Here is a 25,122-nt window from a genome sequence, read left to right as displayed (position 1 = left end):
TAGTCGATGAAATACTGTAGACTGTTTTCTCCAACCTCAAAACAACCTTTTAACTGTTTAAGGCTCTAATATTAATAATCAGTTTTTAAACTGAATCTGTTAAATAAATTATTGCATGTTCTACCAACGAATGTTCGTTTGCAAAAACAAAAAGATTTATAGATTATATTACTATTATTAGTATTGACGGATGGGTAGTTTGTTGTTTTTATTTATCTTGAACATTTTGTTGGTTGATTATTCACATATTTAAATATAATTTTTATCAAACTGATCAAAATCATTCATTTCTCAACCGTCTTCTTAAAATTGCTTTTAATAACTTTGTTACACTAGAGGCTAATTAGATACTGATAGCAATATCATTAACTTATCAGACTATTTACCGACTAAATTTTATTTTATTTAGTACTAATATCTCTTATTCCCGTTAAAAGATTAAACTTAAAGAATTTTATAGTAAAACATTATTTGTATGGTATAGAATACTCTTAGTGTAAAATAAGTTTCAATAGCATTAGAGTAAAAGCAGAAATAAAAAACTCCGATTCAAATGCAAAGTTTGTAAAAACAAGTGTTGCTAAGAGACTGATAAACAATTCGAGTATAATAATTACTAATCCTGATAAAAGAACTTTTGAGTAGTGTTAGTTCAAAAATTAAAAAATCTTATTAAAAAATTAGTGTGTATTGATTTTAATAAAATAATTGTCGTAGTTTAAATTTTCACAAAGTGTAACAACTTTGTTTGTACAGTTTTTTTTTGTTTAAAGTTTAATATAAATAGCTAAAACACTAACTCATTAAACTAAGCATTCGTTTATATTAGCATTGGTTAAAATTTCTTTAACATTGTAGAATACCGTATTGTAAGCATTGTTTAACCTAATTTTAGAAGTTTTATCAGGATTTTAAAACAAGACAGCTAAATAATGACTACAATCTGACTATAATGACTAAAATCGTTGAAATTTTACAAATTCTGATAGTATGTCTGCTTTAAGTTTTCATTGTTTGTTTGTGGAATAGTGGCTAAAAATAGAGTATTGACTTTAAAACCTCACTACATAATAAACTGTTATCTCCTATATTTATTTAATAAGACATTGCCATAATGTAAAATTATTATTAAAGTACAAAAAAGCATAATTATTACAGTTTAAAAACGTTAAGTTACGATTTAAAAAACAACTTAAAGAAGTCAAGCTATAATTTATAGAACGATTAACATTCTTTTTTGACTAAAAACATATCGTTGTATGAAGAAATGTGTTTCAACCTGTTTTTATATTAAACAAATTATACACTCTTCTTTGCTTCAAGCTTAGAAGCAAAAAAAACAATCTGTTAGGTGGTGCTCTTACTTTGTTACTTTAGTACTTGTAATAACAAAAGTTGAATAAATTAATTACTATTAACGTAAACTTAACTAAACACTAAAACCACTTACTTAACAGCTGAATTCTTAAAAGTTTTGCAATTAAACATTTGATAAGAGAAAACATTAAAGTTATTCAAGTAAAATCAAGCGAGAAGTAGTTTATTCGAAATTTATGATAAAAGCTTATGTAATATTTGTTTGTTTTTGTTATTTAGAGGAACAAGTATTAAACAGTAAATAGAAATAAAAGTAAAAAAGGAAGTTAAAGCTAAGAAGAAAATCATAGACGCAATGTTTTCCAAAAAGTTTACAACTTTTGTAGATTTTTGCTAAAGTTTAGAGAACCGGAACATATCTATGTAAATGAGAGTGTATAAAAAGGGTTGATGTGAATTTTCAGTTGAATATCTAAAATTCTAAACTGAACATATAGATAGAACACTTCTAAGTTCAAAAATTATTAAGAATAGAAATATATATTATTTCTAACTAAATAAAATGTTACCGAAAAAACGTACATTTTTGTGGAAAGAAGAGGTTATTGTTTTTTTTTTGTAAACATTAGCTTTTGTTTATTAAATTTATTTTTAATCTAGCTGAGAAAAAACTTTCCGATGTGTTTCGATTGCAAAATGTATCCAGTTCTACAAGTTACAAAAATGAATTCATTCAACGAAAACGTTGTCGTAGGTGATGAAATCGTTTTGAGAAATATTGAATGCATAGCAGTTGATTTAATTGAAAAAAATGCAAAGAACGGTTTGGTTTATTAAAAAAAAATATTCCTAAATACTAATTAGATTTAACATTTTCTGTATCTATACATAATAAAGTTAATTCAGCTAAACTTTTTTAAAATTATTGTCAATTCTTTATTAATGTCAACTAGTAGAAATTAGTCTTTTTCTTTATGTCAAAAAAACACTTTAATAAAAACTTACATAAAAAGTTTGAAAAAAGTGCTTAAACTTTATAACATGGTAAATTTTAATTTTTGCCTAAAGTTGATAAAATAAAAGCTTCTCGTGGTTTTATTTGGTTGATTTAGCTTATATACCTTACGCCTTTTTGAATTTATTAATTTTGCGTGTGTTTTATTGCATCGATGATAGTTGTATAAATTTTTAATATAGTACTAATTAAATAGATATATTTAAAAACAATATAATTAAATGTTTTTTGTATTTAAATATGAATTCAAATCAGCTGTTAGACAACTATTTTAGATATACATCTCTAAACCGCCAAAAAATATAGTCTAAAATTTATAGAATTTATAGAATATTATAAAACAGACATTAACAAAAAATCCTTCCTAATCAATGCAAATGAACGTCCACATTTTTCAATAGTTCCAACTTGTAATTTTTCTCATAAATTTTCGGGTGTGCGAGAATTACTTGATACTTTTCCAAGTTTAAGTGAAGGAATTTTTCCACTGAAGGCTTTTGAAATAGACGGAGTAATGGTTAAAGAATACGAAACTTTAAGAGTTCTTACAAAAGCAAGTCAAAGTAGTTTTGCGACGAAAATGTTTTATACTAGTACTTACTTAATTTTATTATGCTATTTAAGTTCAAACAAAAAAAAAGTTTTTGAGTAATTTTATGTTTCGTTAAAAATTTTAATTTTGCTTAAAGTTCATCAAAGCTAAAGTTTTGTTTATTAGTTTGTAAAACTATTTAATTAAAGTTTATTTGAAGATAGTAGCGAACTTCAAAGAAAATGAACAGCTAGCAGTTGTACTTCTAAGAGGTCAAGAGCTAAAATACTTATTTCTACCACAAGATTTAGACGTTACGTTCCAGCAGGCTCCTCTCGGTAATAAAAAAAAGTTTACTTTAATGTTTTGAAATATGTGAATATTTAATTTTACAGATAAACAAAGCTTCCACACAAACGAATTATTCGGACAAGTGTTGAAAAGAGGCTACTCTCTACCCGATGTGGCAAGATTGTGGGCGATTCGTACAAAGTGTTTTTAGTCAGTGAAACAGATAACATAGTGTTTTTTACTTTTAAGAGGTTTAAACTCATACATTAGTTTTTAAATTAAAAAAATTTCAACTTGAGAAAAAACAAAAAGCTTTAAAATATGTGTTCATGTTTTAAATGTTATTTTTAAAATGAAAGTTCTAATTACGCATTTTTAGAAAGTGCATTTTAATATATTTATTAACTAAATGAAATACTAAAACCGATTCAATATTTAGAAAAAAATTGTTAACATCCTTTTTTTAAAACTTTGTTTTTTCACTGTTTTGCGTTTTTTTGGATATTTTTAGAAAGTCGTTTTCTATTTCAATTTAGAGGTTGTATTTTAATAGTATAATAATATTAAGCATATGTTTTTATCGTTATAGAGAGATCTAAATGTTATAGCTTATTGTGATAAAATACTTTGCTACAAAAGTTTTTTATTTTTACATCATACAAATTAAGTATAAAGCTATAATAATATTTACACAAGAATTGAAAAAAAACATTAAACTGATCTAAATACTACATTTTTCATATTAAATATTTTACTTAAAAAAAATATTTTTAAATATAAATCATTAATAAAGTGTGAAGATAAAGCAACAGGCCCTAAAAAAGGATAGTAAAAAGGAATCAAGAAAAAGTTCAGCGAGCTCTTTAAAAGACATGATTAAAAAAGTATACAAACCATCTAAAAGGTTAGAGCAAAGTAAAACTTTTCTATATGTATATTCATTGTAGGTAAGTATTTTTTAAGTAAAATATCTAAAATTATATCTTATAATTTGAAAAGTTTATCAAAAAAAAATCAAATGTTTAGTTGTAAAAGACATTAGCTTTTACAATTTAAAATATTTTTTACAGAGTAAGTTTAACGGAAACTGAAATTAATTCATATAATCAATTTAGTGAGTTTGAAAACAAACAATTTATTTTTGAACCTATTTTTGAGGCTACTGTTTGTCTAAAATCAAAAATGGATGTTGTTTTTGTTTTACCTGATACCAACTTTGTAGAGGTTTATAATTTTTTATGTATTTTTAGTATGCAAAAAAAAAATGCTATATCATTAATAATATAAACACTAAAAATACATTTTTAATATTGTATAGTACGATTTTTCGTATATTTAGTTTTAGTTTCTGCTTTATTTAGGCATTTTTTTGTTTCTTTTTTAACTGAATTAAGTTTCTTATGTTACATGAAAAACAGTATTATTGACTAAGTTTAACTAATAATTTTTTTGTTTAAATGCCTAGATTTCTAGAACAGTCATTGTTTTGAGTTACTTTTAGTAAAAACAAACTAAAATATTAAAATAAACATAAATAATATATACATAGTAAGCTACTAATATTTTTTTAATTATTAAAAATTGAATGCATTTTGTAATGTTAAAAACCTTTATGATTATGTAGTTTATAAAAAGTTAATTAAAGTACTTAAGTCAACATTAACTTAAATACTTTATTTAATTTGTAAAGGTTATAGAGAAAGAGGAAGAAGAATTTTTTAATGACAAAATGGTTCAAAAATTGTCTACAACCAGCAGTGAAAGTTCTTCAGTTTTCGACCGGTCAACCAAAAGTTCAAATGGTCAACCACAGAGTTCCTTAAAGAGTTTACAAAACTTAGCTTTAATCGACAGAAAATCTGACAATCAGTTTGCGATAACTGTTACTGTAGGTAAAAGTTCAAGCATAAACGGTCTTGACTTAAAAGAAAACGATTGCGTTGCCTTGCATCGATTGCGCAAAGTAAAAAAGTTCATCTTGAAAAGCTCTTCTGAAGCAAGCAATGAAGTTTATTTAGTGTCTGCGAAATATGATGCCCATTTTAAAAGGTTAATAGTTTGTAAGTTTTGAATAAAAATATGTAAATAGTAAACTGCACATAACTCAAGCTTAAATTTTCGAACACGTAACATTTAAGTTTTTTGTTTAGACTTTCATGCATGAACAAGTTTTTTAATAACATTATAAATAAAAAACATTGTTATGTGCAGGTTACTATATTATCACACTTATAAAGTTCGTAACATTTTTTTTCACCGAAACCTGGTAGTAAATAAAACACTTAATCAAGCTTTTTACATTTCTTTTTTAAAATTGCAATCTTTTAAGACAAATAACTTTATAAGTTTTGAATTTATAAATATAAAATAAAAATTGAATTTTCAAAAACTCATACAGCTTAAATAACAATTAAAAAACTTTTATTACATGACAAATCTTAAAACAGAGTTAACGAAGACACCATTTACGAAACAAAGGATATAGACTTTTTAAGTGAAGGTGAACAAATAAAATTTGTCAAAGTAAACAAACTTAGTAATAATGGTTCAAAACTAAGCATAGATGACACTTTTGTTATTTTAGGAAAATTTGAAGGTAAAAAAGTTTGTTACTTCTTAGTAATAAAGTTCATTATAGATCTTTGCAGGTATGATGTAATACTTTATGTATCTAGAAAATTTACTGACCAAGAGAGCAAAAAATATTATTAAACTTTATTAAGTCTTTCAAAAGTAGTTTTGAAAGACTTAATAAAGTTTATCTGTAAATTTTCTTTTTCATTCAGAAAAATCAGTTGTGGCTGAAAAAATCAATGAAAACGATGACAATACTTCAAATGATCGTAGTTTTACAGAAATATCTATTGAAAGAAATTTTTTATCCTTAAAGGAAAATTTGGGTTTAATCTCAAAGTTCCAAAGGGCTTTTGCATTTCCGAAAATAAAATTCTTACCTGCCATTGAAAAGGTATTAATATAAGTTTTATGAAATAAAAAATTATTACGCTATATGTTTTCTCTATGTTGCAGGTATGCAGAAATGAAGTTCAACTAGTTCTAAAAGAAACTAAAACTGCTGCTGGTTTTCAAAACGATGTTAGTAGTTAAGCAAATATTCTTAAAACTTTAAGTGGAAATAATAAGGCAAACTAAATGGCATGCAGTTAATGCCTTTACTTGTACTCACTTTATTTATACACCTTTTTTGGGATAAAAAGTATTAACTAGCTACCAAAATCAGACTAATTTTTTTTTCGAGTGTGTTTTGTTATTAAAATTAGTACCAATGTTTCTTTTCAATTTAAAACTAATGATGAAATAGAACCACTTAAACAAAAAAAAAAATTCATTTATTTCACTTTTTTTTAATTTGCCATTAAAAATGATGTACGCTTTAGACACATTAAAACTAATAACATATTTTTAAACAGAAAACTACGTCTAGTGATTAGTCCTCTGTGAAAACTTTAGAAGCACAAGTTCTCGTAGATATTTTATGAAAAAAAGTTTAATTTTTTCAGTTTTTTTAAATACTATTCAATAATGAAACTTATTGTTAAAATATTTATTTTAACCGAGTTAAGTTTGTTTCTTTACTTGTTTCACATAAGTTTTATAGAAAAAAAAGTTAAAGTATTACACTCTAGCTTTAATGTAGAATTTTTTTATGTACTAATTGTTTTTTGTATTTGTTTACAATAACACTGTTTATTCGTTTTTTATTCTTCTTAAAACCTTACTTTATACTGACTTTAAAAATTTCCAATATAAATATAGTTATTAACTGTATAATTAAATTAAGCTTAGAACTTTAAATTAATTACTTATTACAAAACTTTGAATCTAAATGACTAACACTACTTAAAATTAATGAAAGTAAGTGCTTTGATTTAATTTTAATCGCAACAAATCTTTTAGTTTTACAAGTATTTGTAATTATTATCAGTTTACTTATGCTCGTATTGTAAAACTTGAAACAAAATAATAAAATAAATGCATATCTTAAATTGGTTAAATATTATATACCCTTAAAATGGCTATACAATTATTTGATATAGCATAATACAGATAAACAGCAGATACTAGTAACAATTGAAATAAATAAGTTGTCTTAATTAAATGAAATTTACTTAAGTAACCCTAACAAACTTAGAAGTTTTATAATTAAGTAAACATAACTTAATAATAAAAAAAGCAAAAAAATTTATTAAAAACGTACAAATACTAACTAAACAAGTAGAATATAAGATGTAAATATTGCATCATCATTGAAAGCTAGCGAAACCCATAACAAATTTGAAATAACTAATATCAGAAAACTAATATATAAAGAAATTAAATCATATGGAATTTATCTTAAAAACTAACTTTAATCTAAAAAATTCACTGATTTTCTAAGTCATGGACAACTTAACTTGAATTAAAAAAGATAAATATAAACCACAACTATACAACGCTAAAAAGCATTAAAATAATTAAATAAGTTATTTTAAGAACTATTTAAGAACTAATAGTTAGAATTATAACAAAACAGCATTGAAAAGACTCGTCGTTAAGATTGAAAGACAACTTAAAAAAAACCAATGATTTTTTTTTTATTTTATTTAATGCAGTATAATCATAAATATTCATTTTAACCTTTGTTAAGCTTTGTAAAATAATACAACGAAACTTATTTATGTGCTTCACACAAAAAGAAATTTAATTTTCTTAAAATAATTCAAATATCTTAACATGGTAAAAAATTGAGTTTCAAAGCTAGTTAAGAAAAACTTTTAAAACAAACTTTAATAATTGACCAAGTTTATTAAAACTTTATTAAAACAGAATGATGTCTAAAACTAAAATCTTGACACATCGTTACCTTTTTCAAATATAAATAAAACATAAATATAGTATATAATATTAAATATAAGACAACTAAAAACCGTTTTACTTGATCTAGTTTAGTATGCAATTAAATATATTAGTTATCAAGAAAAACTTAGTCATTCTCATAATCTCAAACGCTATTGGCTTTTAACTAACTATAAAGTACTTTTATAAATATTAATTACATACGAATCACAGAAAGATATATAATTACCTAGAAAAAGTACCAATAACTAAAAAAAAAACTTTGTAAAATTTATGACATAGAACTTAAAAATTGCATATAAAACTTGCAACTACCAACCTATATCAGTGGCAAAATATCTAAAACCTTGTGAAACTTAAAACTAATTTTCCATTAAAAGTGTCCTTACTTTAATATAACAAATAGATTACGTCTACCGCCACGCTTTTTTAATCTGTTTCATTTGTGAGAGTCTCTTCACGACAATCACAAGTATAAACATTCCAACAACAACTGATGAGATTAGCAAATGATCAAAATCATCTTTCAACACGTCGAACTGCTTGGATGGCTGGGTGCGCTGTGAAAAATTAAACATCTTTAGTTGAACAAAATTATCTAAACAACAGTCAACCTTAAATTGGTATCATTAATCTACGAACAATCATAAATATACTCGAATTACCAAGAATACCGACTCGTGCAAGCTTATTTCATTTCAATGATTTCAAATTTGGTCAGCAATAAAATGTTGTGTTTTTTGAAAAAATACAAGTGAACTAACAGTGAAGAAGAGGTCGAGTCCGGTGGCAAACACCAGGGAGGTGCTCTCGAGGGCGGTGGGGGCGGTGTAAACGGAATCGATGTGAGCGACCGTCAGGTTGTAAGACAGCATCCACTCGTTCGGAACGGGAATTTCAGGCTGGTAAGGAATCAGTCCCTCTTCCCTGTGACAGAATATTTTGATAAACTAACTGTTTTGAAACTGTTTGGTTTCACACAGAAGACTTATGTTCGCATTATTTACAAATAACTTGAATAAAACTGAAAAAAAAAACTATTGAAATTTTTTGTTTTAATAAAATATTTGACACACTAACAAATTTAATTATACCAGCAAAGGTATATATTTATACCAATAACATTTTAGCCGTTCACTTTAAGAAGCACTTTTTTAATGATAAATTATAATTAAAGAAGATGAGCAAATTATTTTTTTTATTTAGAACCAGGTTTCGGTGACAAAAAAATTGAGACATTTTCAAGTAAAATAAAATAGTGAACTGAATAAAATAGGGAGTTGTAAACAAAATATTTAATTTGCACATCTTTATTTAAATAAGCTCTTTACATTTCAGTAAATTGAGCAATTTCTTTAGTTAAGAAAAATAACTACATAATGATAAACTTTATATATAATCTAAAAAAGATTTTTATTTCTACTCATCGCAATTAGGGTGTGATAAAGTTAATATTTAAATAAAATTATTCTAAATCTAGAACAACCGTTTATTATGATTATTAAATAAGCTTAGAAATAAATAAAAAACTCTGATTTAAAATACTTGCCTTTGTAATCGATTAATTGTTAAGAACACCCGGAACTTTTCCAGATAAATTTAAAAAAAACTTATATCAAACACAACTTGTATGTTAATCCAACGGAATGTAAAAATAATGAATGCATAAAAATACATGTAAAACAATATAATGTTAATTTTGGTAAAAAATAACAAAAAATTTTTATATACTAACTTATTTAGTAAACACTTTTACTTATAAATAAATGTATATATATTTAAAAGTGATCATAGACTTATAATAAAAACAAACCACAACTAGAATTTACTTTATAATAATTAAAACCGTTTTAAAGATTTTTTTACAAATTATTTAAAACATTAAAAGCTTAGGAAACAAACAAAGCCATTTTTTTATTAAAATTCTAAAGACAAAAAATAATTTTAATAATTGTCTTTTTATCAAAACAGAATAGTATCTTACTATTTGAGCTTAATCAACTAAGAACTTTTTTTGTTAACAACTTTGTTTTTGTAGCAATATTTAAAACTTTTATATTAAACAGGTTAAAAGAAAAATACTGAAATTTTTTAAAATAGAATGTGTTTAAAAATCATAGTTTTACAAGGTTGAAAATTAATAAAACTTAAAAAACATGTATGATTGATTAGAAGTCTTTTTTTTTAATTTAAAACTTAATTAATATCTTGTTGAATATGTTAGTTTACTATACTAAAATTTATTTTTACTTGAAAACGTACATTAAATTTCAACATTAAATAAACCAAGTTCTATTATTCTAAATAAACTACAAGAACTCATGTAAACTAACCGATCACTGGGGCCGGGATGCAGCGGCCGGCGAGGGTCAAAAAACTTTCTGATGATCGAAAACAGCTTTCCGTTTCGAAGCGCGAATATGAGCTGACGCGTGGTGATTCCCCTTTCTGTGCGGGTCACTTGCATGACATCGATGTCTGATAATTTTAATCAATTAACTTGACAGGTATTTTAAAGAAATAAAAAAGCATATGATTCAAAATTTAAAAGTATTAATGAACTATTTGTCTTCACTACTAAAACATAAAGATAAGTAGAATAGATGTTAAAGAATAAAAAATTATATAAAAATAAAATAAAAGAATTAAATAAAATTACAAAATACAATAATTAACATAATGAATGTACACTTACAGAAATATAAACAATTCAAAACAAATATTTACAACTAACCATGACTGAAAATGTATGATTGCTGCATCACCGTTGGTGTTTCTCTTTGTTGAAAGCTGGAAAATTCTGTTGAGTTCACTTGCGTATCGCCTTCGTAAAACTCCAATGACTGTTGTTGAAATGTTTAAATACAAAAACAAATATTAATAAACATGCCACTTAAACGAACTTTTTATGTGCTAAAAATAATTTTCATTTTAATTATATAAACAGTTTGTCAATTAAATTCAGCAGACAAAAAATTTTATGAATGAATTGCATTTATTCAGTAAAACTTTTATTTTACACAGTAGAGTTCTAACGGATATTTCGTTGCGACGTTGCCTCAAGTTTCTGTAAGAGTACATGATCCAGTTTTCAGTATTGGCAATTTGTACCGGGCCGGAGCATTTCGCATGTACTTGCGAGTGTACAACCTTTATCAAATTACAGACGTTAAAATAAATTAGTTTTGCTTCTTATAAAAAATTAAAAATTATTAAAAATAGGTTTTAGTTTTGTAAATTTATTAAATTAAATCTTATTAAATTTGAAACCACGATATTTCAAAATTTCAAAAGTAGTTTAAACTTTGTAAAAAATATTGGACTAAAACAATTTTTATCATAATAAAGGTAAAAGTTTATAACATTGTGAACTAACGGAAATTAATAATATTTTTAACAAGCATATTATTTCCTTCTTTTAAATAAAATTACCTTTCCAGTTACTGTGTCAATTACATGAAGTAGAATACTGCTTTTTTCTATCCCACTCTCAACAGACTGACTTGCAATAGCAACCAAATTGGGATTTAAATATTTGTAAATTACATTGCGATCTGCTAGCGGTCTGCCCATTGAGTTTACCTGTTTGTATAAGAAATCGTAGTGAGATTTTAACCAACGAAATGACTGATAGCAAACTATATTTTATCAAAAACTTCAATACGTATGCCTTTAAAAACTTCAAAAATACATTATTTGGATTACAAATGTATAATCAAAGTTAAAATACATTAAATAAGAAATTTACTTAAGCTAAAAAAAGGTTTTTCTACTACAATAAGATATTGTAGTCTAGGTTAAAAATGTATTGAATGTAAATTTATAACTTTTCTTAGATATTAAAAATGGCACTAAGCAACTAAATTAAGCTACAGATTAGTAACACATTAAAACTATACTTCAAAGTATAAAATTAATAATTTTTTTTTTTTAAATACTTGACTATTAAATTCAAATAACCAAAAAATGTTACTAACTTTTTCGTTTTGAAATTTCCCAGCAACCGAAATAATTTCGTGAGACGCGGGAACTTCAAATCTCCAAGCCATCTCGGCTTTCACTTCGTTTTCAGTGTTTATTTTGTAGCCGGTGACGACCCCGGTCTTCTTGTTGACGTTATGCACGTACAACTGGTAATTGCTCGACAATATTTCAGTGGAAGTGTCGCGCGGAAACAACGAGACATCTTTCTGCAATTCATTAAAAAACAAACTGTGAAAGTTTCAGCAAGCGTATCAAATTTTATAAGACGCATTTTAGAAATCAATTTATCATGTAAAGCAACTAGATTTTATAAAAAATTGTACAACTATCGACGGCCGGTTGTGAACTTATTTTCCTGAATTTTTATAAAAGCTTTACACATTCGATTAAAATGATGTTTACAAAAATTTTGTTAGCATTTTAAATTTTAACTTTATGCTTTTGTATATACAAATATACCAATCATTTGTCTCAAGGTATTTTAAATAGTTGAAATAAATTAAGTTCTTTTCTGTTCTCCTTTTACAAACAACAACTTATCTCTATCAAATACAAACTATTTAAACACAATGAAACATATGATACACAAAAACTTACATTTTCCAGAAGCAGCAGGATGGGTCGCATGAAAGTTTCATCGAGCGTGGGAAGCAGAATGGCTTGCATGACCGGCGATTTCAAATCGCTGAACTCGTCTGAAATATCAAAAATGTATAACTACTTGTGTTGACTAAACAAAATTGCTAAATTTACCAAGTAAAGAGCTTATTTAGATTAAATACAAGCGAATTTACCGTTTTCGGTGAGAAAAAATTAAACCTTGTCAAGCAATTAACAAATTATTCTTTGATTAATAATTGACCAGCTTGTATATTATTTGAGGTGGTGTGTACATAATTTGATTAAAACTGAGGCTGACCGCTGTGATCGGTGTACTTTCCAGTGATGGGTTGGAATGAGACGACCGAGGGATGCTCGTCTTTCTTCAGCCCAACAACGGTGACCAGCGGGGGGTTGGGGTAGTGGTTCGAAGCGCGCTGCACCATCACCTGCACTTTTCTACCCTCAAGCGACGGAACGTATTTTCTGTTTGCAGTTAATTTGATTTAATATTTCGTTTTTTAATGCTTTGCTGCAGTTTAATCTTGGTTTATGAAAAGTCATAAGTATTTAAAATATTTTTTTATACTACTTGATCTTATAACTTTCAAGTTAAAAGTGTTAATTAAAATTACTAATACTTTGTTGTTATTGCAAATTCACTGAATTGATTGAATTTAAAACCATTATTTTAAACTGCCATACAAAACGTATTCTTTAACAATAAAACAACGTCAGAAAAAAAAGAGGAAGTGTATTAGATTTATTTTGTTATTTTATTAATAGTTGGGGTATTAGGAGAATGTTTTAAATCGTAAATGTGGTTTTGAAAAGAAGTGAAATAATAAAAATTACAAAATAAACAATGTGGTGTCGTGAACAATAACTTATGACTTGCACAACAAATTCTTAAGTAATTACTTTACGGAATAATACACTTGTAATACTTTATTTACTTACATATTTTACATATGTTATAGTGAATATACAATATACATATAAGTTTTATAACAACTTAATAAAAAAAGTTATCAGGTCTTTCTTTGTTTAAAGTAGTATAAAAAATTAAAATAAGCTAAACAATTTCTCAACTAATGCTTTATTATTCATTAAATAAATAATAAACTACACATTATATAAAGTGAAATATATTTTTTCCTTTTTTTATGTAAAACTCACCTCCAAACAACTTCACCAGTTTTACTGTCGAGTCCGAATACTGTGCCACTGTTGGTAACTGCGAAAATTATCTTGTCGAACGAAAATTCGTCTCTAACTATTTCGTCAAACTGAAACATAAAAAAAAATAATCATAACTAGACCAGTTTCTGTAAATTATTTATTTTAATGTACAAAACAACTTTGATAAGAATAAAAGCTTAAAGTTAAATCTGAACTTTTTACAAGTAAAATTAACCTTAGCAAATCTGGTTTTCTTGACGTTTTTATTTGGAACCCTGTTAAGTTCTTTCAAGAAGTTGTCTATATATGATGTTAGTTGATTGTATTGAGTCGTGACTCGCTGTTTTAGTTATTAAGTTGTGATGATATAAAAATACTTAAAGATTTCAAAACTATTTTTGAAATAAAAAACTAAAACGTAATTAGTTTTTGCTTAAAAAAGTTAATACAACTCACAATAAAGATAATAGATAATAATAAAAGTACAAGTTTTTTTTTGAGATATGACTAAAACAAATGTTAAAGCTTACTAAAACATATTTATTTATAGTAATTATAAACTTCAAATATATATTTTGAGTTTCAAATTTTATTTTTACCATTATAACATTACTTATTAGACCTTCTAGTATATGCATTTTTTTGAGATATGCTTTGTTAAATTTCTTTTATAAGAATTTGAATTAGCCAATTACCTTAACAAACATGTTAACAACGCTCGCTCTGCCGCCCTTTTCATCGTTGAGCTGGTTGCCTTGTACGGGCAAGTCGATCATTTTTGCCTGCTGAATGCTCGCTAACGATTCTTCTCTCGTCCACAAAACTCTGTTCGGATGCTCGACCAGCATCAGGCTGTTGTCCTTGAACTGGACCAGCGCTCTTTGAATGTTCATTTTGTTTAGTGGTTGTTAATTAAAAAAAATAAAACGTAAAAAAAATTCAGCATAAATATTTTGGTTTGTTGATGTTAAACTTGTTTAATGATCAACTAAGTGTTGGCTTTATTTTTAGTTAAGTGAAAAATGATAGTGGATCCAAGTAAATAACAGTAGTAAAACAGTAAGTATAGCTATAAAAATACGAAGTTATGTAATTGAAAACTTTGCTTTACTACTTTTAGTTTTTGTAGAAAACTTGTTAATAATTATAATACTACAAATAAACTTACTTTATTAATATATATATATATACATATCAAGACTAATAATAAACTCAATTTAAAAATATCAGTATGGCTCTGATAATTTTTGTATTCTAATTTGTAATAATGAAACACTTTTTTTTTTATGTAATTAACAAAAAAAGTGTTAATAAAAAAATATTGAACAGTTTGAAAAAAAAAACAATTAATACCTAAAATACTTTATGATAAATAAAACTAATTTTCAAGCAAGAAGTATTAAGTTTACTATATGAAAACTTTGAAGGAATAAATAAACTCACAGGAATAAAAAAAAAGTGATTCACTACGTAAAAAATAAGCACATGATTTGTAACTTTAAACAGCGTTATAAAAAAAACAACATTGCTTTGAGGAAAATTTCAAATTTACTCTGCGATTAATCGCATTAAAATAATAAAGGATAAAATAAAAACCTGAAGCCAACGGGAGTAGCTCTTCTGAGAAACATTTCAATTCGAATGTGATCCACTTTTGCTGATGATGCAGGCATGTTGTATTTTATCCGCATATTTTCTTTCACTTCACCTTGTTTGTTAATATTACTTATCAAATCAAGTTTTACAATCAGACGTTAATTTTAAACAAAATATATAGTAACTTCTTTTGATATTTTAATAAATATGTATAAATGAATTTATATACAGTTTACATCGAATTACTGGTAGATGAACTTTAGCGTAGAAAAGAAAACGTACTTTTTTTTTAATTATCTACAAACTTATTGAAAATACATGATTATAATAACAAATATTAATTAACAAAATATTTTCTTATTAAACTTAACTTTTATTTATTTGAAAACTAAACAAAAGAATAAATTATACGTAGCTGAAAAATACTGTTTACTTGATAAAAAGATTAATAACTTGTTTTTAGAAAAAATAGCCTATTCAAACTTAATTTTTGTGATAGTACATACATAGACTTAGTTTCTAGTAGATAATTGACTATCTTTTAGTATATTAATTAATTTGAACATATTTAATGGTTAATAAAGTTAAAAATAAACTCACGAAGTAAACTTTTATATATTGAAACAAAAAACTCATGTTGGTCAACATGTTCAACACAAAAAATTATAAACTGTTAAAAATTTAAAGGCATGTAACGTTTTCTAATTTATCAAATTTAAGATTTTGGATATTTTACAATTAAAATATATACATGTGAAAATAGTTTTTAAATTACATAATACGAGAGACATTTAAATATACGCTCGTTAAAATTTTGCTACCTTTTTTAAAATCAACAGCTGTAATCAATAATGTTTTGCCATTTTTCACGGAAGAAACAAACAAATATTTTTCTGATGCAACATTGTGTACCTGAACATCAATTATCTCATCGAACTTGTCAGACCAAACTTCCTGTAAAATTAGACGAAATTTCTAATCATAAATCGGTTGGAAATATATTTTTAGAAAAAAAGCACAAACTTTCAACGATCCATCATCTTGAAGTAAAACAGTGGAAATTCCATTGTCATCACGCCAAACCGCGAATTTAGTTCCGTGAGCCGATAATTCAGAGCTGAAAATGTATAAATTTAGTCAATAGCGCTACCAAGCGGATATTTGATACACAACTTAAAATATATTAGGTAAACACGAAATAGATAAAACGTACAAAATCTTAAATGTTTTAAGTGTATGTTAAGGTTATAAAATTACTTGCGTACTCAATCTTTATATGATTATTTAAACCTTATGTTTACTTGTAAAAGATTTTGAGCACTTAGAAAAAAATTATTATTTTTATATGTTCATATAGTTGCATATAGTTTAAAGGTTGTATTTTTATTAAACATTGCTCTAAATCACTTAATTTTTGTATAGTTATGCGTTGAAGAAATATTCACAACTCGTTAATCATATAAACTCTGGTATAAAATGTTTAGACCTTTCACTTGTGACAAGCTTTACAATTTGAGAATTAATACCAATCGAAGACAAATCAACATTAGATGACACTTCACCACTTGAGACATCAAGTAAACGTAAGGTATTTGCACCACCTATTACTAAGGTTCCAGATTCAAGTAGGACAACCTAAAAGTACAATAAACCGTTTGATAACTTATAAAAAGTAAAACAATTTATTAAAACTACAGTACGGATAATTACTAAATAAAACTAAAATTTATTTTACTATACGATTCAGTTTTAATATATTCAATTTAAAATGCAAAGTCAATACTTTATCTAAAGATTCATGTTGCATCAGTGGAACTTCTCGATGGCTTTTTAGGTTCAGATCAGATGATTGGTAAACATTAACGCTCAACATTGAGTTTGATTCGCCCACAACATATATTTCATGCTTGTTTGAGTCAACTAAGAGCTGTTGAAAATGTGCAAATTGTCAAGTATTTTTGTCGTTGTCCATTCAAAATTCATTTTATTTTATAATATATTTAGAAAAGAATTATCAAAAGTTACTGTCTACACTATTTATTCTAGTAACCTGATATTTATCGCTTATTTCTTTTAAAGCATTGTTTTCATTAGCTGAAACAAAGTTAGTTGCTTTCTTACGATTCATGGTAGTTGTGAATATTCCTTTGTTCGTTAAAACTACCAACAAATCTCCTTTAGTATAATGCTGATGCATGATAGTACTGTGTAGCACTTTTAAATCTTCCTTTGAGCTGTATTCATTTAAAGTTTAAAACAGGTTTTTAAATAATTTAAGTTGATAAGTTCTATTTTGGTAGCATTAAGCTATATTAGATTAACATTATGAAACTTTATGTGTTATTTCTAAGTCTTTTAAAATTTTAAGTTTTTGACATCTTGAATTCAAAAAGCTCCTTAGATGCTATTAAACTAATCTAAATCTAAATAATATTACACAATAACTCTACTGATTTATAAGTAATTAATAAAAATAATTTTAAGAAAAGCAAAAAAAAATTGTTATTACAATAATTTACATTTTTGGCTGGATCCTAAAGAAACGAAGCATGTTACATAACAAAATAAAATATATTTAATTTTTACTACCACATCCAAGTGTTTCAGATGTAGTAGGAGATCTTATTTCTTCATATCTTGTCATTTTTCATTATTTATCATATTTTAAATACTTTCAAAACTTTTTAAAAATCTCAAAGGTTCTAACAAGAGAAGAAAAGAAAAGCTAAAAATTATTTTTTGTTAATTTTATTGAATTGTTTTCTTAATTCTTACTGTTTTTTTTCATGTTTTGAGATTTCTTATAAATCTATGAAGTGTTTAATTTTGTTATTTTTAAAACATATAAAAAACTAAACTTAAAAGTATCATTACAATGAAAGTTAATTTAGTATTACAGAAAAGAACTCATATAAAAAATGTTAGTTATTTTCTTAAAAGTATAAAACTCTTTTTTATTCAACAATTTTTTTTTGTCATAAGTACAAATACAATTTTCTTATCTCTTAGACTGACTGAAATTTTTAAAGTTTTTACAAGCAAAGTTAAATAAGAACTATTTTCATATCAAATAAAAATATTTTTTAAATTATTTATAAGTTAAAATTAATATGGTATAGAATATTTTTCTTTATTTCATTTAAGGTATTTTTATGCACTAAAAATCTAAAAACCTTAGCAAGAACAAACGTAAGGTAAAAACTTAAAACCATATCTAATATACATCACATTTTGATTTAAGTCTTTCTTTTTTATAAGAGTATTCATGAACACATATCTATTTATTAGTTTATTTATTTATCTATTAATATTTTTCTATAGGCAAAAATTTGACTCCACTAGTTAAAAAGCATAAAATTTCTTAGTCTCGTATGCTTAGAAAACTTTTTTTTAAATAATATAGTAGACTTGTATCTAAATTTTTTAATAATAGACTTGTATCTAAATTATTTGTTAAGCTACGTTAATTAATTATGTTTCAAGATAGTATATGAAGAAAAATGTTTGGAAACCTGCTCGTCAGTTCATCTTTAAGGTTCATTTCCCAACGTAGTTCATTCAATTTAGTTCCCCAAACTCTAACTATACCACTGTCAGTTACAGTCAGCACTCCTTCATTTGTTAGTAAAACATCGTTTACCTAAAAACAATAATACTTTATGTTGCTTGTATTTCAAAAATAATTAAATGTTTTATCACAGTATTAAAAGGCGTAGGGAAGTCCACCCAATTTTTAACAAATTGATCTTATTTGATAGAGTTTTATCTTAGCTATAAGACATTTTTAATTGTTAATAATATTCAAAGTTACTTTCAAAGATACAAAGGATTAAAGTTGGTTAGTTTAATAAGTTCGTTGTAGAAGGCACAAATTGAAACAATGCAAATTTATGACTATTTAACAAAAATCCTACCTATATATTCATCATTTAGTTATTTTTTTTCTAGTAATTAAGTAAGTCTATTAGTATTTAAATCTTGTAAAATTAAGGTTATCATCATATTTTTAAATAAAAACTTAGAAAACCAAAAACTACCCTCTTTCTGTATTTTTTATGTTCAGTTTTTATTTGTAAACATATAGCAATACATCTATTTCATTTAGCTTGAAAATAATATTCTATATCAAAAACAAAAAAAAGAGCAATAAATCGAAAAGCTAGCATTTTTATTTGAAAACTAGATGAACTTAATTATAATTTTAAAACATAAAAAGTAGCCCTAGCAATAAACCAATATTGGAGTCAAGCTAAAAAACGATAATATATTTGCTTTAAATTCCAGATTTAAAATGTTGCACTCATTAAAAACTTAAAATTAAAACTTTTTTTTATAATAATTTTTTATAATAAAAATAGCTTTGTTAGACACAAAAAACACTTATTTTCAAGTTTTAAACATTTAGTAAAATTTAAACTAAAACACTTAATTTTTTATACTTTTATTCAGAAACAGAAAACAATATTGCTTCCAAGACTAATTTAAAAAATAAATTTTAGACGTTTTTAAGTAACTTACTGGGTAATACAAAAGTGTGTGAATCATTACTTTTTTAAAGTGTGCACAGTTAATTCCCTTTGATTGCTTTTATAAATATTTTTATGAGGCTAGTTTTTATAGCTTTTAATAAGTTTAAACTCATTTTTTAGTGACAAAAAACTTAAATATATGACATGAGTTTTTAAAACTTAATAAAAACATTTTTACTTTTTTGATCTTTATTGAACTAGCGAATTAAATAAAAGCTTAACTTAACAGTAAATATAATAGAAAATAAAAACTTAATAAACTTACATGTTCATCACTTTTGCTGAAGATTTTTCTATTGTGTATAACACCGTTTTCAAGTTTTACACGCGCCAACACATTTCTATCTGTTGTCATGTAAGCATACCCACTAAGCGATTTTAGGTTATCAAATTCTACGCCTTCTACCTAGAAAATATGTTTAATTTAGAGCTAAAAAATAAGATAATTGTATGCTTTAATTGGTTTAAAAGTTCTTATTTAGATAGAAAACTTCAAGTCTTAATTATTTAAACTTTAGTAATTTTTGAAAGAAACAAAATTTTATTATAAATTGCTAGTTAACTAATAAAAATATTATTATTTGTATTAAATTTTTCGTTTAATAGACCTTTTTATAGAAATATAAGAAGCTATAGACATACAACTTTCAAGATATGTCTATGTGTGATGTAAAATTAATATTTATTTCCTAAAATATATCACACATTGTTTTGTAAAAGAAACAACAAAAGACAAATATAAAGATTAATTGAAAAGTTCCACAGTTTCTCTTTTTATTTTACAAAACAAGGTTAGTTATGTAGGAATAACTGTAGGGAGCAATCTTTATTCAAAAACTTTCTTATTAGAAAACTTATGACACTAATATTTAAAATTCTATTTTGGTTCTACGGTTTAATTCAATACTATTTAAAACTGAATTTTACTTAGTTTTTGTAAAAATTGTGTAAAATATCCAATAAGAAATGTTAACTTAATTAAACTTTTAGAACACTTAAAAATAACTTTTTAAGTGGAAAACTAATTGTTAAAACACATGTTTAACTTTAAGAGAAACTAAACACTTGAAAATTAACTTTAAAGCAATTTATACGGTTCTCCTTCAAACTTAACATTATACTTCTATAAATACTTGAAATTATATTTTTTAAAACTACATGTTATTAAAACTTTTAATATTTTAACAGTAACAATATATCAAATTGAAAGTTTTAATAACTAGAAGGTAAAATATCTTATCAATATAATTTAAAAAAAAACAATAAACAAAAATTATAAGTTATTTGAAAAATTTTAATACTACAACTGTTTGAAGTATGACTTTAGACTTAGTATATTAATACTATTTAAATTTAAGTTCACATAAATTTCAATTGGCCACAAAAATAACTAAAATCAATTCAAAACATTTTTATTCAGTTGGTATTATTTTAGCTGATGATTTTGATACATCTTATAATAAAGTTAGCTATTTTAAAAAGGCAATTTTTAATACTATAAATTTCATAAATTTAAAATTATTAATTTTCTTATACATCTTAAAATATTATATTTTTTGAAACTTATTTTAAAAATTACTTGTTATATATTTTATTATATTCAAAATATAAAAAATATACTTATCTCAGATACTTCTATGTAAAATTTAAATATTCAGAACACTTACTTTTCCTATATACTGCTGTTTCCAGTCAAACTTTCCTATTTGATCTTCATAGAGAGCATTGGTAAAACTTAAAAACAGGAGACTTATTATAAAGCTCCAAATTACTTTCATCTTAAAAAATCTAAAAAGTACAAAACAAATGAAAAATAATTGTTTTGAGTTCCAAACATATTTAAAGTATTAATTCAAACTCAAAGACTAAATAAAATAAAAAAATTAAGAAATTTAAAAAAAAAATTCAAATGAGTAATCTAGATAAATAGTTAGACAAAGTAAATAAATATGAAATAGTAAATTAGAACTTGTATGTTTAACACTTAAACTAAATTTATGTGTTAGTGCTCTAAAAGTATGAGTTTAAAATGAAACACTGAAGGTTTAAAATAAATTGTGAACCTGCTTAACCTACCAACCAGGGCTATATTATAATTTGATTCTCTACAAAGATGGACAGTATTAACTAAAGAAAATTACTAATTAAAAAAAAATTAGCTCAAATATTTTAAGAGTAAGGTATGTGTGGTTTGACTTAATTGTTGAAACTAAATCTTAGATTTAAAACTTATTCAATGTTTGAAAACTTCCAAGCCAGTAACTTTTCTTACACACTCAGCTACCAACATCAGGACTTGAAAAATAGGCAACAAAAAGTGCTAAATACTAAGCAAATTATAGTAATAAAAATTGTTTACTAGTTGTTTAATTACTTTTAAATAAAATAGGGTTGCCAACAATTTTTTTTTTAATTATTCCAGGTGATCGGAATTTCTACAAGGTTTAAAAAAAACAAGTTTTTTGGTTTATTTTTAGTAAAAAATTCAACTTAAGTTAAAAAAATATCATAGATAGAATAACAATACTGAAAAATTACTTAAAAGCTATTTTAAATGTGCTTTTTATTAAAAAAAAGTTTCAATGATACAAGAAAAAATAATCTTTATGATCAGGGTTGCCACTTTTTTTAGGCAAATTTTATCCAGGTTCTTAAAAGTACATGTTTTCGGGTCCATTTCTAATTTAAATTAAGCTTAAGATTTAAAAAAAAATATGTTAAATAGTATAACAACATTAAAAAGATACTGTAAAGGTTTTAAAAAAATGTTTTTTTCATAATAAATTTTTGATGATGACAAATTTTTTTTACCTATATGATATATTTTTTGTGTCAAATTGAAATTTTACTACTTAGCATGTAAAATTTATTTCAAATTTCAGGTTTTTCATTGATTTTTGTTCAAAATTCTAGGTTTTTCCTTTTTTTTTTCAAAAATTCTCAAGTTCCAGGTTTTTTTTTACCTAAATTGCCAAATTCCAGGTTTTTACAGGATTCCAGATTTTGTGGCAACCCTGTATGATACATTTTTTGTATTTAATCAAAATTTTGTTACTTAACATGTAAAGACAGTTAAAAACTCCAAGAATTTTAGGAAACAGTGTTTACAATTCCAGGATTTTTTTAATTAATTTCTCAAATTTTTTACCTAAATTGTTTAATTCCAAATTTTGTCAAGGTTTCAGGTTTTCTGGCAACCTTGACAAAAGAAAGTTAATCTTATTATCAATAAGTTTCAAAAAATCATTTGGGTTTTGCTATCAAAATTCTTAAAATGAGACTAAAAGATTTCAAAAGTTATTAAAGCATTAAAAAAAAACTTTAGTTAATTTTAAAATAAAGAAGTCTGTAAAACGCATCAATTTTTCAGCAATGAAAAATCAAGTTTTCAAACTGCTTACAATAACTGTATTTTAAAGTTTTTGAATACCTGAGTAAAATTATCCACTGAAATAGAACTTCACAATAGAAGATTGTTATGTAGTTATACTCTAAAAATGATTCCTCTTACAGAAAAAAGTAAAAATATATTTTATGGTTAAAGAGTGTGCAGCTTTAACAATGAGCACAATTTTACTTTTATAAAAACTTACGTTTTTAGAATTAACATTTGGAAAAAACAATTAAAAAAATTTTAAGGACAACCTTCTCAAAGCATTGGGCATAATAGTGTGCATACCATCAATTCATTGTGTAAAGAAAACTCTTAGGTATAAAATTATGTTAAGTATATGCTAAATCAGCCTTGTTCTATTTCTATAGTTATTAAAAAGCTTTAATAATTCATGCTACTATACAGAAATAAAACTTTAGAATTAACTATTTTTAAGAAACACTGTTTTTGGTTAATGTTAACTTGTACTTTATATTTAAACTAGCAGGACTATAAATATATGCTTAAACTTTTTATGTTTGCAAAAGGCAACAAGAAATACCTTTGTGATATTTATGTAGAGTTTGGTGCAAGGGTAAAATTTTTATAAAATAAAAAAATACTTAAAACTGGTTTTACTCATTTAAGGCCATAGGGGTGGGTAGACCATGTTTTTTACAAGTTGATCTTATTTTATAGAGTTTTTACTAAGCTTCAAGTTGCTTTTTACCGTTTTTAAAAATTCGAATTAGTTTTTGAGATATGACCGGCCAAAGTCGGGCCGCATAACAGGTACCTTATGGGGAAGTAAAAACTAAAACGGCGAAAAAAGACTAATGCATTCAAAATCTATCTCCTCCTTCATTTTTTAAGCAATCTTCTTCAAACTTTCACAGTCTATTCTTTATACAATAACAAAAAAACGTTATTTGTGACTTTAAAAAATTTCAAGTAAAAATACCTTTTTTTTGAAAAAAAAAAAAATTTTGATAAAAAACCACTTTTTTTTTTTAATTTTTGTCATAAAATTTTTATTTTTTTAAATTATTAAAATTCACAAATAACATTTTTGTCTCATAATGTAAGGAACATTTCCTGAAAATTTGAAGAAGATTGCTTGAAAAATGAAGGAGAAGATAGATTTTAAAGCCCGTTTTTAAAATCTCGAGAAAAACGGCTTTAAAGTTTTGGTAAGTTCGATTTTTTTATATAAATATTTTTATATAACCGGTCATAAAAAAAAAGTTACTTAATATTTTTAAAATCTAAAAAAAGCATCTAAAAGATTATGAAATTTACTATAATATAAGTCTATATGTTATTTTTGGTCATAAAATGGCTTCTACCCCCCCTATGGCCTTAATAAAATATAATTTTTAAAAAGCAGCCTGAGCTTTTTAAAAAAATTAAACCAGTCTGGGTTAGCACAAGTAAGTAACAACCCTATTTCTGTAGGAAAACAAAAACTGTTTTTCAAGTACGTTTGTTGTGTGTGTACAAAGTTTTTTATGGTATTACTTGCATTTAATTAAAAGCCAGCTTTTGTATGTAAATGATAGACTTTCCAAATGGCCTTAAATTAAGCAGAAAATAAACTATTTTTATAAAACTACAATTTCCACTTATTTGAAAGTTCAGTATTTTTTCATTTATCAGAGTTTTTTTTAATTTTATGTATTTTTAACTTCAAAAAAGGCAAGTTTAGTTTAAATCATCTAAACATGTTCAAAATGCAATATTCTACTTTTTATGATCCCTGCAAATTAAAATATTATGCTTAGTTATTAAATAAAAACACTAACTTATTTTAAATCATGTATTTGTCATTTTGTATAGCAATCCTAAA

General features: G+C 24.8%; 2 protein-coding genes across 5 annotated transcripts; one reads left to right on the top strand and one right to left on the bottom strand.

Annotated features, from left to right (window-relative positions):
- Positions 1 to 1,612: 1,612 nt before the first annotated feature.
- On the top strand, positions 1,613 to 9,055 carry LOC145849542 (uncharacterized). Of its 4 annotated transcripts, XR_014372361.1 has the most exons (13): positions 1,613 to 1,918; positions 1,978 to 2,140; positions 2,677 to 2,895; positions 3,089 to 3,202; positions 3,260 to 3,365; positions 3,949 to 4,059; positions 4,226 to 4,379; positions 4,846 to 5,204; positions 5,603 to 5,751; positions 5,942 to 6,123; positions 6,186 to 6,251; positions 6,587 to 6,661; positions 8,419 to 9,055. XR_014372361.1 is itself a non-coding variant. In XM_082954484.1 (12 exons), exons 1-12 carry the CDS (start codon positions 1,880 to 1,882, stop codon positions 6,605 to 6,607), a joined length of 1,614 nt encoding a protein of 537 aa, XP_082810610.1. In that variant the 5' UTR covers positions 1,613 to 1,879; the 3' UTR covers positions 6,608 to 7,109. The 4 variants fall into 4 exon arrangements, 3 of the variants coding, with proteins under 3 accessions (XP_082810610.1, XP_082810607.1, XP_082810608.1); XM_082954484.1 differs by lacking the exon at positions 8,419 to 9,055 and having other exon boundaries at positions 1,978 to 2,071; positions 6,587 to 7,109; XM_082954481.1 differs by lacking the exon at positions 8,419 to 9,055 and having other exon boundaries at positions 6,587 to 7,109.
- On the bottom strand, positions 7,707 to 21,687 carry LOC145849541 (ER membrane protein complex subunit 1-like). The gene is made up of 21 exons (XM_082954480.1): positions 21,571 to 21,687; positions 20,169 to 20,309; positions 18,887 to 19,014; positions 17,425 to 17,608; positions 17,158 to 17,301; positions 16,861 to 17,009; positions 16,398 to 16,491; positions 16,196 to 16,328; positions 15,375 to 15,486; positions 14,474 to 14,657; positions 14,014 to 14,118; positions 13,776 to 13,885; positions 12,916 to 13,082; positions 12,594 to 12,691; positions 11,990 to 12,202; positions 11,445 to 11,594; positions 11,049 to 11,162; positions 10,747 to 10,855; positions 10,346 to 10,490; positions 8,777 to 8,939; positions 7,707 to 8,572 (listed from the first exon to the last, which is right to left on the bottom strand). Exons 1-21 carry the CDS (start codon positions 21,679 to 21,681, stop codon positions 8,426 to 8,428), a joined length of 2,901 nt encoding a protein of 966 aa, XP_082810606.1. The 5' UTR covers positions 21,682 to 21,687; the 3' UTR covers positions 7,707 to 8,425.
- Between the last annotated feature and the right edge of the window lie 3,435 nt (positions 21,688 to 25,122).

The sequence above is a fragment of the Thalia democratica genome, chromosome 2 (assembly GCF_965202585.1).
Source record: "Thalia democratica chromosome 2, ktThaDemo2.hap1.1, whole genome shotgun sequence".
NCBI lineage: Eukaryota > Metazoa > Chordata > Thaliacea > Salpida > Salpidae > Thalia > Thalia democratica.
The sequence above is the reverse complement of the archived record's forward strand: the minus strand, read 5'-3'. Positions and strand labels throughout refer to the sequence as shown.